General features: G+C 40.2%; 1 protein-coding gene across 2 annotated transcripts in view; it reads right to left on the bottom strand.

The window, feature by feature from the left end:
• Window positions 1-18,746, bottom strand: part of celsr2 (cadherin, EGF LAG seven-pass G-type receptor 2) — a 66,864-nt gene that overhangs the window by 38,713 nt on the left and 9,405 nt on the right. For both annotated transcript variants that reach the window (XM_028575257.1, XM_028575258.1), the window contains exon 2: window positions 6,502-7,212. In XM_028575257.1, the coding sequence (XP_028431058.1) occupies window positions 6,502-7,212 (711 nt within the window). The remainder of the gene's footprint in view (window positions 1-6,501; window positions 7,213-18,746) is intronic.

The raw sequence follows: 18,746 nt of genomic DNA, 5'->3' as shown, positions 1-18,746 counted from the left end.
GAGAGAAAGAGAGAGAGAGTGAGAGAATAAACTAAATGGACATCACATGACAAAAGCCTGAACAACTTCCCGAAATTCAAACTTTTGCTGCATATTCATACTAAAAGCACACCAGCTCTTATTTATCTAAGACCACTGAACAATCAAAAGCAGTGTTAAGTTGTTATTAAATAATTAAACCCGACAAGAGAATAATCTAAAGATGTAATGTTACTGTGCACCACCCCTGTGTGCAAACCGTGTTTCCTCAGAGATCTTAAACCTGAACAGGTGTGTCTGAGCTGCTGCTAGGTAACAGATGAGCATGTTCGAGTGGCTTTATCCCTCCAGACACACCAAAGACAACAAGCTCAGGGAAGCTGAGAGCAGGATCCACTTTCACTACAGCAGAGACTCAGATTGTTCAAATTCAGAGAGCAACCACTCAGGATTATTGAAGGTGAATGAAGACATGAACAGAATAGATATATGACCTCAAGCTATATCTGTGATCAAATCGCAGGTCGTCTAGAGCCTAAGGACCCAAACACTTCTCACACAGAGACACATCAACAAAGACCCAGAATAATTCTGCTGCACTAAAAAACTGATACACCTTTTTTGACACAATTACATTTATTGTATTTGTATTCTTTTATGATTCTTGACATTTGCAATACAGTTTTTTTTCTTTTCTCCTGCTATGTTTATTGTATGCACCAAACACAGAGGCAAATTCCTTGTATGTGAAAACCTACTTGGCATAAACCTGATTCTGATTCTGAATCATTGATTCTGAATGATTGAAATATGTTTCTGCATACAATTTTTGTTATAAGCAAATGATCAAAGTCATTACCGCAGCAGATCATATAATATTAGGATCTTTGTTGCATGTCATCCATCCCTTCCCATCTTTCTCTCCTCTGTGTCCTGTCATCTCTCTACAATCTACTATCAATAAAGGCATTAAATCCTCAAAAGAAAACATTTCAAACTCTTAGAGATATGAGAGACTGCACAAAACAATAGTGATACACTTGTCCGACCGGTTTCAGACCAATGCTGACTTTATAAAGGGGATCGGACCAGATATGACCGATCCACATTATATTCAGTTTCTTCGTGTCATTATTAAATTAAATTAATGCCATCATTATGGCACTGCTATGTCACAAGCTCACACAGTGAGGTATACACATTTTAATTTGAGAAAAAAACAGCAGTGGTGTGGTTCAGGAATCTGTATTGGCTGATATAGTATGTGTTTGGCAACGTTCTTTTATTCACACCATCTCTCAGAGGTAAATTATAGTGGCTTTCAGTGTTTGGCATGTGTTCATTTCAAACACTGATGTGAGGTGATGTGAAAAAAGCAGGAGTGTGAAAATCCACCCGTATTTGCTCTAAAAGCATGTCTGTATTAAAACACCACAAATGGATTTGCAATTATTCACTGAATTACCAGAGAAAAAAAAAGGTCAGCAGTTAGCTGATGAATGATCATCACAAACACACATTTTCATACAGATGAAAAAAAAGTGAATTGCTCACATTGTGTGTTTTAAGATAAAACATGAAAGTAAAAGGAGAAAAACGTGTTGTTCTGCATCTACGGAATGATTCAGCCGAGCCAAATCATTCACTCAGTCGTACTGAAGAACAGCAAAGACGATGGCTATATTTTTTCATTTTCTCTCCTGCTACCATCTGGCAACGCCTACGGTCCAACACACACACACACACACACACACACACACACACACACACACACACACACACACACACACACACACACACACACACACACACACACACACACACACACACACACACACACACACACACACACACACACACACACACACCATTAACACATATACATTCCACAGATTGTCCATCCAACTTACACAGAGAATCGCAGCTTTTCAGCACTACCTACCCACCCAAATCACACAACATGAGCAATTCAGCACCCACCCACCCACCCACACACACACACACACACAAAACACACACACACACACACACACACACACACACACACACACACACACACACACACACACACACTAAAGGCTGGAGACTGGTGAACTCAAGGTTTAATGAAGCAGAACAGTGGGATTTGTAGATCACAGAGGAAAACACATGAAGTCTGAATGACCTTGTTTGATCAGACAGTCTGATAGCGTGATTCAAACCTCTTAAATCATCAGCTACTAAACCACATTCACTCTCAAATAACTTGAGTTGTCTGCATCCTGGATCTAATAGCACCTGGGTCTAAAACCCCTACTGACAGAGATTAATGCAGTTGATTGTGGTCCCTGCTACAGTATGAAAATACGGCCACTTCACCCACTCACACATTCACTCTCTGTCTCTGCCCATTCGCGTTAAAAGCACCTACAGTTCAGCTCCAACACCCACAGCTGTGCATAAGAATATGTATGTGCCACTCAACCTGGACTCTGAGTGACTGAGCCCACACATTCGAATGCCCGACACTATTTCAGGTTTCATAAACAGCGACATAAATAGGTGAAAAAGCCTTTTAATGTTTGACGAGGAATAATGGAAGCAATGTCATTACAGAGAGCACACAGACAAATGCTTTCTGCTTTCCAGTTTAGATATTTATTTTAACAGGAGAGCTTGATTTAGATAGAAAATGTGATCTGTAATTCATTTATCACAAGTTTTTACAAAAAGAGAAAGTGAAGTGGTCCATCATCAGCTCCGACTTTTGCAATTAGATAAAATGAAGTCACAGCTGCTGAACACCTGCACATACATGTAACAATTCTAAATAAATAAAAAACGCAAGTATCATCTCAAACAACCATTATTGGAGAATTAATATGTAATGTACACAACTATACACCCTAATTTGTAGCACTTTATTTTAATGTTGATAAAAGTGTGGTGGAAGAAGTACTCACAAAAAGTTAAAGTAATTTATAACATTATAATCCCCTATTTCAGAATATTACAGAATTGGGATTATAATCCATGATGCATTCAAATCACTTACTTTTAACTATGTTATACTGCTGGGTAGCCTTAACTATAATAACACATCAGACTCTATTCGTTGATTCTATCTTGTATTAATAGTATAGTATAATAGTATTTATAATTAACAATCTGAATCAGTAAAGTAACTTTAAAAAAGTAAAGTGACTAAAACTGTCAACGAAATGTACTGGAGTTTTATATATATATATATATATATATATATATATATATATATATATATAGAGAGAGAGAGAGAGAGAGAGAGAGAGAGAGGTTCTAAGTTGCATACAATTGATACTTAAGTAAAGTTAAAGTGCCTCAAAATTGCTTGAGTAAATGTACTTTACATTACGTTACATCACTGGAATTAATAAACCAACTAGCATGGTGCTTCAAAGACAAGATGAAACTCTAAATCACATTAAGAAGTCAGGGTTTGACCCATTTAACCTCTCCACAAAAAGATGGGGCAACTACCCAAATATTCATACCGTATAAATTAGCATATTTTAATTTGCTCTCTTTAAACTCTTTTTCAACTCCTCCCTTTTCCCCTTAACCATAAAACTTATGAGCAGGGGTCTTTAACCCTTTCAGGATGTGAATAATTTCTGGAGCAGAGACTGAATAACAAGTCCTGCAACCAGTTCGCAATTCTGCTGCCAACATTCATTCTTCATTATTGCTGAATAAGGAAGCTTCTGTTCTCTCCATGTCGACATACTGTGTGCTTTGTGATGTATTTTTTCATCTCAGGTATTTTTACCATGGGGCATTTTACAGCCAGGGGACACTCTCCATCTGTAGCCATCTATAATTAATAATTCCCTTCCATTATTCCTCTCAGTGATACTCCTCTGGACAGAGAAACTGCTGCTGTTTTCTTCACAAAGTAAAGATTCCCAGTCCCCAGCCTCCAAATAGACATCAGAGAGGAAACAGAGGTTGTATCAATGAGGATGTTATATCATCAGTCTTCCTGTTCTTTGAAACAGTCCACTCCTACAGCTCAGGATGAAGTTGTGAGTGTAGGTGTAGATAAATTGTAGGTGTAACAGGCTATTCAAGAGCAGCACAAATAGAAATGGATTTTGACCACAAACGCAGCAAAATGAAGCGTAACAACAAGGTCACTTCAACTTGATCTGGTAAATAAACCAGATAAAGACCAAACAAACTGACTGATCTGATGTGGCATTCGGCCTCAGTTACGACAATCTACTTCTAAAATTTACAGAAATGAATAGCAACTGTTTACTTCTGCTGTGGCTGACTGCAACAGGGATAATCAGATCAATAACTCATCACTCAGCCTTCAGTATACAGGACAGTCTGCGTTTATAAAGGGCCAGGTTCAATAAAGAGCTGAAGAGGGGCGTGAATGGGACAGATGTGGACATTAAAGCTCCCATGGGATCTTGGTGAAGGAGAATAAATTAACATTTTGAAGGCTACATGTGGACACAGCTTGGCAGAAATTGTGCCCTTTCACCTTTTAGTGTCACTATGTTTGAAGACAGGAAAATTATTCAGTGAGAATTCATGTGGGACAGATAGCTAATCCTCCTGCCTTAAACAGTAATTGTCGATTCATCTTAAACCGTAGGCTAACCAAGTACGGCAGGCTCTGGATTTCTCAACATACCAAAATAGTGCACTGTAGTAAGGGCAAAACATGTATCTAAAGAGTTTGGATGAGAGGTAACATTTGCCAAACTAATTGGTATGCCCTCATCCTAAAAGCCTTTCCTCTTGTATAATTAAAAATATGAACAATAAAGTATAAATCTAACCTTGTTTACTTGTCTAAGTATGTTTCTCCATAGTAAGCTACAGTCTGATCTTACACTTTTCCTTGTCATACTTGACTACGGTGGAGAGAGTCAGCAGCTTCAGGTTCCTAAGGGGTTCACATCAGCGAGGGTCTGACCTGGACACCACACAAACACCATCACAAGGACAGCAAGACAGTAGTCTTGCATTGCCAGACCTATCTCCACAGCGATGTGGCGGGCTTGTTTGTATTTCTTTAAACCAATCACAACCGTCCTAAGCCCCGGATGCAGCGACAGTGTCCTTGCAAAATAGATAGCGGAGATAGCGGAAGGGGAGGGACATCTGGCGCGTGAGAGATGTGCCAGATGTAAGACTTGACTCCAGCAATGTACATGCCTTGAGCCAGACTAGCAAGACAGCAGCTCTTCTTCTTCCTCAGGCTTAGGAGGTTCAACATGGACTCCAGGATACTGTTTAACTTCTACAGGTGCACCATCGAGAGTATCCTGACCAGCTGCATCACCACCCTCAACCATAAGGCTTTATAGACGGTGGTGAAAACTGCTCAGCACATTACCAGGACGCAGCTGCTATCCATGGAGAACTGCTACACCCAGCGGTGCAGGAAGAAAGCCAACAGGATTATCGGAGACCCCAATCACCCGAGCCGCAAACTGTTGTGCCTGCTGCCGTCCAACAGACGGTACCGAAGCATGCGGTCCAGCGCCACCAGGCGAAGGGACAGCCTCATCCCGCAGGCCATAAGACTGCTGAACTCTTGAGCTTTCAAGCTCACCACTATGACAGTCTTCACTTACACAGCACTGCACACTTTTCTTTCAAACTACCTGTTTAACCTGAACACATGGCAGTTTACATATATATATTTTTCATCTACCACAGCATTATATTTTATAATATATTTATTTTATTCTACTTTTATATGTTATTTTTTATTCCTATTTTAACGTCTGCACTATTTTTACTAGTTTTATGTCTTGGATTCCCATTTTTACTGCATGTTTTCCCGTTACACATTTTGTAGTAGCACTGTTGGAGGGAGCTTGAGAACAAGACTTTCATTGCCAATGACTGCTCCTGTAATTGTTGTGCACATGACAAAGATTTGACATTTACTTAAATGTAATAATACTTGGACAATCAAGCTCTACACTGCAGTACAAGACCAATGCTGCTCCTATATTTCCATGTCTTCTACATGGCTCATCAACTGGTAAGGATGCTGACTTTTGTCTTGGGATTCATTAGCTTTAGCTTCTTTTAGTATGATATCATGTAGCGTATTTATTAATTGCGTATTTAAGACCTTTTTTTACGTGTTTCTTGTTTTAAAACGAGCCAGCTGGAGACAAACATTTCAGTAAACTCATGTCAGTCAGCTTTAAGAAGCCAGCAAGTTATAGTTGGTAACATCTGCTAGTTACTGTTTTCATTTCAGCAGGCAAATTCAACATATTCCCACTAGAAATGAGTAGCCTGCTTTTGTGTCTCTCAATCTTTTCAAAGAATTTGCAGTGGTAAAACTATCACTATTATTGTTGTAAACAGCTTTATGTGCCATGTGAGAATAAAAAACTTGATAGGCGTAGCAACAGTAACTAAGGAAGGTCAAGTGGTTAATGAAGCCAACAGAGAAGACTACCTGACTGACAAAATAAACAACACTGCTTCATCAGTAATTAATTGATGTTAAATGAGGGCTCTCACCTGTGTATTCCTCAAAGCACTCGCAGGTGTAGCCTCCCTCTCGGCTGCGACACACACCGTGAGCTCCGCAGGGTTTCGAGTAGCAAAGGTCAATCTCCGTCTCGCAGTAGTCTCCTGTGAAGCCAGTGGGACAGCGGCAGCGCAGCCCGGCGATGGGGTGGATGGGTCTGAACAGGATGGTATCTGATGCAACAAACGGCGCCAAGCTGTCGAACTTGAGCACAGACACACACTTCATGTAGTTCTCACACGGCTCCCGAAGGCAGATGTTGTCGTCAAAGGGAAGAACTTCCTGCGAGGAGATCTTAGCGAGGAGGCTGCGGTTCAAGTACAACCTCTCCTGAAGTTCCTCGGAGCCGAAAAACTCTCCTCCACCTCCACTTTCAGCCCCTCTCCCAGTCCTGTCGCCTCCTTGGCCGAGCCCTCCAGGCCGCTGGAGTCCCTCCCCCAACACAGGCACAGCCACAGAAAGGCTGACGTTGAGGATGCGAGCGCTGACGTCTGTGTCGTCTTGGATGTTAAAGATGACGACGTCTTCAGGGGCGGCGGACAGGACGCGGGCCACACCGTCCAGGAACTGGGCGAGCAGCAGGGAGAGGAAGTGCTCCTGGGAGGTGTTGGCCAGCCTCAACGTGATACTGTTGGACAGCATTTCATCGGTGATGATAGTGACTTGGAGAAGACACTGAGCTGACACCGAGTGGACACCATCTGAAAAAGACCAGAGGGAAAGAGTGATTAACATCCGAATAAGGGAAACTTTAATTTAAGTTTTGGAGGTCTTCTTAGCTAATTGCCCAACATAAGTCTCTTTTGTATAAAAGTAGTAAGGACGATGGCGAACCATTGATGAAGTTGGATGAAGATGGCTGGATGTACTCCGGGATTTATGTTACATTGTCACTTGATGTACATTTTTTTTTGTGAGCTTGCATTTGTTTGACATATTTTAATCATATGCTTTATGTATTTTGTTATGTTTTTGTAATATGAGACCGTTAACATCAGAGCTTAGCAGAAGTCATTTTTTCATCCAAAGCACTTAAAAAAAAATAACAATAATACTCAAACTCAAACCTCTGTGAGTGGACTGTGAGCTGAGATTGTTAACATTAAAGGCTGGTGATATTCTATATTTATAAAACAAATCCAATACATAGATTAAAACCATATGTTAGTGTGACTCTAAACACTTTCTAACCTAAATCTTTAAAATAACGGTCAACATGAATATATACTTTGATTTTTTAAAATGCTAAATTATTTCCTAAAACAGCTGGGTGCTGTAGCTTTTAGCAAACGTTACTCAGACAGGGGTAATACTATATTTGTTGGGGACTATTTTCAGATGCGGATTAATACAGATCTGGTGCTCTAGTGACAGCAGCAGGACGGTGTATGTAGGATTGGCTCAAAACAAACTACAGTGCCCATGTTCATGAACATGTCATGTCTAAGGATGCGGCTCATTAATGTTATGTGGTAAACAACGGAGCTCTATGGCACAGAGAAATAAGATACATCAGGCTTTGGATACACAGACAATACTTAATGGGTTCAATACATTCTTGGTTTTGGTCTTTTCCTGGGATTTGTTGACACTTAGAAAAAAAGAGAATATCACCAGACCTATCCTTTAAAGGATGTTTTCATTTGATATTGTATGAAAAGGTGAGTTGATAATCTTGAAGCCTAAGAAAACCAAAATCACCAGCGATTACAGCATCAACACACGAAGCATCTGCTACAACAGTAAATGCAGGATCGATGCAGGTACAGGCATGGTGGAGGATTTATGCTGCAACAGCTGCTCCTGAATCACAGAGTTTAGGTATTTGCAGCAGACCCGCATGTGTAGACAGAATAACAACATGTTTGTTGCTGTAAATGTAGCTGATAATGAAGGACTTAAAAGCAAAAATGACACAAATTGTACACAAATTGACACTTTAATGAATATCAACACTTTTATTTACTCATATTCTTGACACAGACAAGTGTTTTTTTTGCCCATGTGCCAGAACAGATAACGTATGCCAAGACTAAGTGTATGTTTTCTTTCAATACACTCCAAGTTTCTAATCAGCAATTTCACGCCTGTATTCACAATTCCCTCCTTCTTTGCTTTGTCCGGAAGCAGAGATGCTACTTAATTATACATGCTTCATACTCTCAGATTTAACGGTTACAGCATTTCTCAGCTCAGCAAGCGTCTTTTATCTTGTTGTTTTGATCCTGTTAATGTTTTATCTTCTATACATTAAATCCTTTGGCTATGACTGAAGACATGTATTGTTTGTCTGCTATTATACAGTAGCTCTTGACTGTACAGTACATTAATTCCCATGTTAGGCCTTTATCAGCCAAGTCAGACTTAATAATGTAGATGTTGCTGTTGGTGAATAAAACGCAAATTATTCGGTTTCATTGTGTTGCCGTGCAAGGTAAACATACTTAAGCCTATGTAGCCCATTTACATTGACTTTGTTAAGCTTATTTCTTGCTTGTTTTTTACTACTGTAACCACATTTACAATAAAAAACAACATTATCAGCTAAAAGTCACTGACAGGAGCAGTCAGAGCCCTGCTCACTGAGGAGTAAAATTATAATGAAAACAGGCTTGATCCTAAACCATTCAACCACTAAGAACACTAAGGGAAGTTCAGTATGTTGGTAACAAGCACAAAACCTACGGATCTTAGTCCGTTAAAGCTTTGAGGATGCTCTAAATCCAGCAGACAGAGAAAGTGTGCAACAAATGCACAACTTAACCTGGATCATTCAGCTCTCTGCCCAATGACAAGAAGTCACATTCGTCCCGTATTGGCATAACAAAGAGTTTGCATTGCGTCTATCTAGCTTAATATCCGGGGAGAAAAGTGCCATTAACACCTTAAAGTTTCTGACTCAGTAATATCACTTACACAGAAATATCTATTCTAGGTAAAGTTTGCTAACATTAGCCTTAATACGCTACTGGTTATACCATACAATAAGGCTGTAGTAGTAAAACTCCCGAGTATAATTAACTGACAAATTGTGTGTTTGATTGCTTGTGAATTTAACTTTTCGTTTGTAATTGGAGGATTATGTCATTTTGTCTCTCAAAAGTTTCATAGTCTACTTTAAGGTCACAGAGAGACCACGATCATTTTGTCTATCTCACTGATGGCCTGCAGTTTTCTGTAGCCTCAAGAGCAAACACAAAACGAGCTTAATCAAATCAAAAGTGTCATGAAAACAAGTCCCTCCAAAATAATCAATGGGACGCTTTGTTTGGAGCGTCTGGATGCCGGCCAGAGAGCAGAACCTGCGAGCAGGACTCACACAAACAAACAGCACTGCCCAAAGTTACCAGATCTCTGTTTTGGCACTGGGCGAGTTTAAACACAGAATGCCAAGGGAGGGGGGAGGAAGAGGAAGAGAGGGGGTCATAAAGGAAAAGAGACAGAAGCATGTTTGACACAGCTTTAATCCTTCTGCTTTCAGTCAAGCGCTTCCAGCACAGTAATAATACAGGACCTTAGCAGAGGAAGTGGGGAAAAATCAAAGTACAGAGACGAGCAGGGTTGCCCCTTTTATTCACACTTTACTGTAAACACACACACACACAAACAAAAACACACACACACACACCTGAGCACACAAGAAAACATTTGCATATAAGAGGGGAGAACATAACAGGAAGCAATGACAAAGGCAGAGCAGTTCATAGTTAGGGCTCTATTTCAAATAGAGGAGAAATTTACAACTTGAGATGCAACTGAAGTTGATTGTTTTCATTATTAGTTTATCTGCTGATTATTCTTATGATCTTTTAAATACTCCTTATAACCAGTGGTTCCCAACCTGGGGGTAAAAAATGTCTTAATATAGCTTGTCTAAAACTCAAAAATATTCAATTGACTTTCAAGTGAAAGCAATACATTTTTAGTGTTTTCCCTAAAAAAAGATTTATCAATTATCAAAATGTATTGACTTGAGTTTATTGATTAACTGATTCCTTGACTAATTATCTAAGCACTATTTACAACTCTACTTTCTTTACATTACTTAAATTCTAAATATTTATTTTTTTAAATTGCATTTAAGGCAGCAAACAACAATTCATTTCATAAATCTGCTTATTTTTCTCTTTCTTTTTTTCAGGAAAAATGCCCATTTCAATTTTAAGACATATTTAAATTGCTAGTTTCATCCAACTAACAGTCCAAAACCCAAAGATATTCAGTTTAATATCATCAAAGACTAAAAAAACAGCAAATAATAAAATTTGAGAAGCTGGTACCAGAATTGTTTTTGCCATTTTTGCTTAAAACGATTGATAAATTATAAACATCTTCTGTCCATTGATTAATTGCTTTGGGTCTAATGTTAAGATTAGAAAAGACATTTATCACACACACACACACACACACACACACACACACACACACACACACACACACACACACACACACACACACACACACACACACACACACACACCTCATTGAAATCAAGGTGAGTTCGACATGCAGTTACAATCTGTCTGTGAAAATCTGACAGTTTTATTTATTATGTTTCCAGGTTTAAGTGAGTGTTTTGTGTCGGCCAGTGTTTTGGCAGTTTTTGAACTGACAAACCTCTTGGGAAACAAATATAATACTGACTGCTCTAGCAAGTGGTGTTATTACACTTTCACAACATTTTACTGACTGTAGACACTAAAATCCTTTCTAACTTGATGAAACAAACCAACAACAATCTACTCTCTCCTGCCGCCAGTTTTCTCTTCATCCATTTAGCTGAAATTATAACTGATACTCTGTAGCAACAGTAGCCAGTTCTCAGTGAACAGAGGCTCTTAAAGGTTAGCCCACATATAAGGACAGACATCGCCTTAATTATGTCCTCTGCCAATTCGCATTCTTGGTCGGGAGCTCGGGCAGAGATCCAGACGTAGACGCAGCGCTGGGAAACTGAGCGCGAGGAGAATCTCCTCTGAAAGGAACCAGACCATCCTTCAAAGAGGTCATTCTCCATGGAAGGATCCTCCGCTCAGGAACCGAGGGTAAGCGGAGCGTTTTGGGCCAAAAAGGAGGAAGAGGGGGATGCTTAGTTGGTGATGGGACAAGGTGCCAACTCTGAAGTGTGACACTACTCTCAGCCCAGAGCTCAAGCCCCTCTGGGCCTCTGGGTGCCAGGAATGCTCTCAGCTAGGAAGTGGCGCCAGGGAAAAGATTAAACACACACTGTAGGACTGCCAAGACTGTGTACAGCATTGTGTAGGTATGTGTGTGTATGTGTGTGTGTGTGTGTGTGTGTGTGTGTGTGTGTGTGTGTGTGTGTGTGTGTGTGTGTGGTGATGTATACATCATTGTACATTAAAGCACTGAAGATGAGGAAAACAGGCTTCATGACATTTAAAAAGAAAAGTCGATATTAAAAGGGGCTGTACTGTTAAAAGCAGCCTGGTCTCACAGAATTCCGTGAAATGATCACAAACTGTTAACAGCGCATTACGTGGTGGTGGCACGGAACGTGTGAAAATTCTGTGTGGCCACCACGGAAAACAATACCAATGTAAAGTCAGTGAGAAGATGACGTAGCATCAAGAGCGACTACGGAATCGAGTAGTATGAAAGGCCGAAAATCCAAGTAGGGAGGTTGGTTGGGGTGGTGGATGGGTCAAACAACACAGGACTTTCACCCAGGAGAGCGGGAATCATGATCATGATCAGGTTGGTTAAAAGTGGTCTGGGATTGCCTCCACGCGGCTCTCACAGACTCTTCCCCAACTCGTCAGCGTCAGATACCGATGCACAAGGCACTCACATGCATGCGCAGCCGGACCGGCCTATATCTTTTAAACTTGATCAAAAATGCATCAAAAAATAAATACACAAAAAAAGATAGCTTTTTTTCTGTAGGTTGAGCGTTTTCCCTTTTTAAGCTCACATACTCCAGCATATAAACAGAATACTCTGAAGCTCTTTATCCTAATATGAAATCAAATCAGGCAGATGCGGAGCCAAGAAATCCTACAAGACATCTCCGACAACAAAATGGCATGTTGTCATTATGATTTACAGTCTCTCAGAGACGCACAGAGGCCATGTTTGACTGTAGGTTGAGGTCTTGACACAGAGAACATAAATTATCAGCCAGGAGATGTATAGCTTTTTATCTCTGAAATATTAGTGAAACCCAGTTTCAACCTTCAAGAAAATTATGAACGACAAATACTCCACTGACACAATGTTATATGAACACAGAGAGCATTTATTTATTTTTGTTTAAAGCCTACTAGGGATCTTAGTGACCGGGGTAATGAAATTCTGAGAGAGACAGAGAGACCGAGAGAACAAATCGGGGAGACTGGCCTAATTAGAGCACAAAGTTGCCATCAAATCTCCCAGTTGAATTCCCAGAAAACATCAACAAAGTCATGGTGGATAAAGATCAGAAGGACTGTGTGACCAAATTACTGAAGACAGAGACATCACCCACAAGAGCATGACAGAAACCCTGATCCTCTCTCTCAGAGCTTTGCCTGTGACAGTTTAGCAGTTTTTTATGCTCTTCGCTCTCTGTTTTAAGATTATATTGGCATATTTTTGCTTTTTTGTCTGTGTACAGAGGAGAAAATTAAAGACAGAGGGGACAACAAGCTACTAATGTTGTAAGCCTGAGCTGAAAGCCATGAGTGTGTGAACACTTAAGCTGTGTCCCAATCCAGGAGACAGCAACCAAAGGACACAGCGAATGAAGGCATCACCTTCAGAAGATTGAAGGTTAGTGGGCTGAACCTGCACCTCCTCTACAGATAAGTCTGCAGAGGATCCACTAACGGCTTCAGTGCTGCCAGCATCACAGAAAACTAACGGAGCATTATAGGTCTTCATCAACTAAGACCAGAAAGCTGCATTCAAATGACTGAAAGTGGTTGGAAAACAGCTAGAAAGTTAGACCGTTAGAAAACTGTGACATCCAGTTTACGAGTTTTGACGTAAATAAAGGCTTATGATGAATCTACAGTTAAGAAATATAACTTACAATTCTCTATCACAGCATGCGTCTTGCTCAGAGGTAAACCTGGCTGCTCCGCCTCCTAATGTGCAGGTTAAACACTGAGCCAATGAAAACACCTTGTAGTTATTGTGGGGAGGGGAAACACATTACAGACACTATAAAAAAGGACCATTTATCATCATGACAGGGGAGAGACGATAAATAATCGCACTCAAGCAGCTCTCTCAAGCATCCATTCATTCACACGTCTAACGGTTCCACGTAAAGAACGCCACAATCAAAACAAAACCACGTTAATAATTCTGTGATCCGGAGCGGCCGATACTCCCTCAGAGGCAGTTGTGTGTTTCTCTGCGGAAGTGTGTCATGACAAGGGGGAACCTCCGGGTAAGAAGGTAATGAGGTTGAGCAGAGCCTGTCTTAGTTGTTTAGCATCAGTACACTACAGTATGTGCAGCACGCAGAGAGTACTCACTACATCAAAGAGCGCAAAGCCAGGGTCCCATTTCCAAGATCAATAGGGAGATCATAAATTAAAAATCACGTTGGGAGGGAAAAGGCCTGCAGATGAGATTACAGTTTTACAGCCTTTACAGCTCCAAGCAGTGAGCCGCTCTGCAAACTTACTAGCTTTTAATGAGTTCATGATTCGGAATTGAGCATGCAAGCGGTACTTTCTGTTTGGTTGTTTGTTTCGGGACAGATCAGTAAAACTGGGCTCATATTTATCAAACTGCTAAGAATTAGAGCACGAAGAATAAGACTCCTACTTACAACAAAGTGTATAAGTAACTTTCAAGAGCAGCTCTTAAGTGATCACATGAATGCTCAGAGCCAATCAGAGACTGATCTGCCATAAAGTACCTTTTTTTAACCTTACATTTTACTAAGCAATATGTTATTTAGAAAAAACAGATGCAATTTTTTTTTCTTTAAAAGTTAATTTCCTTTGTGTAAAATCATTCATATCTCCAGTAGAAGTTAACCTGTGAAATTAATAATAATAATCTAATACAGAGAGAGATACTGTGATTGTTGAAGGGGAGTGCAGATAATGAATGCAAATAAAATGCAGCTTTATTATTGTTGTTTGCACATCGGAAGAATGCGAACGTCCTATTAAATGTTGAAATCAAACGCCGATAGTTAGCTTAAACTACCTTATTCTGAAAAACAGTATACGGTACACTTTTAAACAGGAAGAACAGCTGTCTCTGCCAGACCTCTGCAGTAGATATTAACAATAGAAAAAACACTGTTAACAAGCTACTACAGTGCAAAACTACTGACAACAGTGTCACGTTTGCATATTGCTGACAAACACTACACCACTGAGTCTACAGAAGGTCACAGAGAGACAACACATCCACGTCACACACCAACCACACAAACCACAGAGCTGTGACCTGAGAGTACAGTCCCTGTGGGGCCAACAACAGTTTAAATTTTAATTAATATTAAATACTCTGCCCTTGGATCAGCCTGAGAATCACACACATTAATTATTCTGCTGCTGTATGTGTGTATGTGTGTACGTGTGTGAGACCCTGACTAATGTATTACATTTGATTTCTTTCTGAAGTTTTTGCCTTCCACAGTCAGAGATCAGCAGCTCAGTTGTGTCGTCACCTTGACATGTTTACAGCCAGTTTGAGACTAAAGTTTACAGGTGCTGGGACCCGTCAACATGGGGCCCACTGAACTGTAAATATGGTCAAGAGTGAAATCTGATGAGGCCGAAACACTTGTTTGAAACCACAGAAGACAACCGGAGCCACAACTGTTCAAACACACTGTAAGTTAAAAGAAAATATGGTGTCGCACTGGTGTAATTTTTGTGAAATACAAACTATTTCCATGTAGGGTCATTAAGTAAAATGCCAAAAATACGATTACAAACTGACTTATACAACCAATGTCATTTTTAGTATTTTTCTCTGCTGCTTTTGGATGTTTGAGGTTTCATGTGAATGGACTTCATGATTTTGTTCCACCTGATTGTGGACATACAGGAACAGAAAGCACCCAGCAGGACAACAGGCTTAATCCTCACCTTCATACCAGTTACCCAGCTGAGGTTCAATTAACACTCCAGTAAAGAAGAAAGAAAAGAAAAATCAGACGCTAATGAGGGCTGATGTGGGTTAAAGACCGAGGGAGCAGAAGTTTATCATTATGTTGGGGCTCTGTGGCTCAGCACTCTGACAGTGTTTAAAATAGTCTCGTATCGGTTAGATCAAGCTCGTCAAATTCCTTTTTCATTAAAACCAAGTGCACTCTGTTTGGTGTCAATTTAATTTAAAAGCTGGGATCTCAAGTCCTGGTGATCAAAAGGGATGCAGTAAAATGTGGCTGGCCTGCTTGAATTAACCAGGACTGAAAGGTGAAACACGCTGAACTGCTGCCTGAATGGAGACTGATGACTGGTGTGGGGGTGGAGGCTATGCACTGCAAAGGGAGGGACAGGTTTTTCATCTCACTACCCTATACCCCCACCGACCCCCCGACCCCCCACTAGACAAGCAACGGCCGAAGCTGACACCCCACCACCACTGCACTCTGCATAAAACACTCTCCCAGCAGGCCTCCTCCACCTACAGCTGCACACATCAGAAATCAAGATCAAGGCTCAATCGCCACAATATGCTTTCACTGAGGTGACGCGTCCAATTCCCCAAGCAAAGACCTAGCCACTTTAAACAGTTTTGACTAATAATTATCAAAATGGTCAGTTTTATATGATGGATGGGCTTAAATAGTCATTACATCAGATTGCATAGGTTTAGTTTAAAACGGAACAGGAGGAAAGAGCAGGATTTTTGTTTAAAAATGACTTTCTGGACATTGACTAGCATTTAAAAAGAGATGAATCAACAATTAACATGATTTAAACTGGAACATTTTATAATTTATATTTCACTGCGTCTTTAAAATACACTAAAGTATATGCCGCTAGCTTTAGAAGCAATCGGCAGTTGAGAAATTAGTAGCCTTGAGGGTAAAACATGTCACGATGGCTGAGAAAATGATTCTCTAATCCCCAAAAACAGTCTTCAACAACCTCCGCTTGGGGAAAATTTCAGAGCACAATGACAGTAGACTGAGGAGCATTTGAGGTTGATTTGGGATAAAAGCCGTTGGTTAAATTCTTGGGGGAAAAGCGGTAACACAGAATCAACCACATCTGAACACCAACAGCTTGTGTACAACAGGAAACCTACTTGCAAATCTTTCTCTCAAAGGAGGGAATGGACAGCACGCTCAAACTCCTACGCAGCAGATCTGGTGTTATTGAGCACTGTTAAGGCTGTTGCAATTCCACTATGTGCAAATCTGTGTGTGTTCATTTGTTTTCAGAACAGAGGAATACAATAAATATAAATATGTCTCTGACCTTGTTTTTGAAATAATTATTTGAAAAAATCTAACAGTGCTATAACTGGCTGTTTCATCTACTTCTGCAGAGCAATTACGCTTAAGTACTGAGAAGAAAGATCAGCTGTAATGATAACCACAACACAACACCTAATTCCTTACAGTGCCTGTGAAGTCAATAATGAAAACTGCTGCTGTAGCTCAATGTCAACCCAAGGATTTCAATCCAGAGGAGTCAGAGCAAATCCACAATCCCTCTCCTGATTCCTCCATTCAGGACGAAAGCTGACTACGTTGGAAAGAGGCCATTCATACTAATTTGCGGACCCTGCCACAGCATCCCCTGATGACACGTTTCTGCTGTATCCGAAAACCACAAGAAGAGGACATTCCTCAGATTCTTCCTCTATAGTGAAGCAGCTTTAAGGACCTGAACGCCTCCGATCAGAACATTTGCATATCAAAAGGAGAACTGCTGTCAACGCTATAGTAAAGAGACATTATCATGCAGAGATGTGACCAAGCACGGGGCTGTTATTCAAACGTACCAATAGTCATTTGAAAGATATTGGATACGTAGCATCCAGCAGCACAATGATGACTTTGTCATTTATTAAGAAGCTTTAAAACAGAGCAGGCAACAACTCAAGTCATACTCTAGGTTTGATACCATTACTAAAAAAAAAACAACATAAGGGCTATTATAGTAACTTATCCTGACAGTTTAATGTTTGAACCCTGTCACAAGCAAATTATTTTTGGAAAGACAATCAGGTACAGATCAAGAACTGTGCTGAAAGTGAAAAAAACAAACAACTAAAAGGATCCACCTGCATCTAAGTGAACAGTATAAATAGTCACTCACATTCGAGTGCCACCAAACTGACACTGTAGCAGCTCATGAGGAAACCATCTGTTTTCGTTAGCCTGACGCATTCCTGTCAGTATTAATATAAATCAGACGCTGATGAAACATCTCAAACTACTGCACCATATGGTTCTGACAGTTTGCACGGCAGAGTTACAGCATATCCAGGTCATTGTGAAATCTCGGTTTGCTTCGATACTAAATGAGTGCAATGTAGCGTGATGGTAACATGCTGTTAAAGACACATAATCTGTCACCTTCACAGTGTGAGAAGCATGTACTTGTAGTGTTTTCTGTACTGCGGTGGTGGTCTGGAATTACTTTTACTATGGTCTACTGTCCTAGACCAGTGGTTATCAAACATACCCCCACAGCCCTGTGATGAACTCCAGTAGGCCTACCCTTAATCAACACCGCCCATCATGTTTCAAATGTGTTTAATTTAACAGATTTGATGCAGGATGTTATTTAACACTATTAAGTATATTAAAGTTGATATTGTTAAAAGTATTTGTCAATATTCAGGTTGGTTTGTTCAACTTTGCATTTATACATCGAACTGCATTTGGAGCGGCCAAGATGGACGCTTCAACCATATCACTACTTTGATATTCTTTTTCCATTTATCCAGTTTTTTATTTATTTTTTATTTTTTACTTTTTCACCATTTATACATAAGTTTTAGCCTTTTAGTTTTCTCTTCACGTTCTCAGTTAGCAGTTAGAGCTGACTCAATGTGTGATTCTTGCAACTGCAGAAGTAGCCCCTGAGGTCTAAGTATTGGACCTCTGGTTGGGAATCACTGTACTAGAGCTTCATCATATGTGCTCACTCAGTGATTCACTGAAGGGAAAAGTGCCTACATCAGACTGTACAGTAAATAGGATAATTCACAGATGAATAGCAAGCTCGGTGAAACTGTCGTGAACATGGCAGCACCGGGGAAAACAAGTGGACACAAAGACAGAGGGGGAGGAGGGGGGAGC

The sequence above is a fragment of the Perca flavescens genome, chromosome 4 (assembly GCF_004354835.1).
Source record: "Perca flavescens isolate YP-PL-M2 chromosome 4, PFLA_1.0, whole genome shotgun sequence".
Taxonomy (NCBI): Eukaryota; Metazoa; Chordata; class Actinopteri; order Perciformes; family Percidae; genus Perca; species Perca flavescens.
Note: the sequence above shows the minus strand (reverse complement) of the source record. Positions and strands in the feature narration are given on the sequence as shown.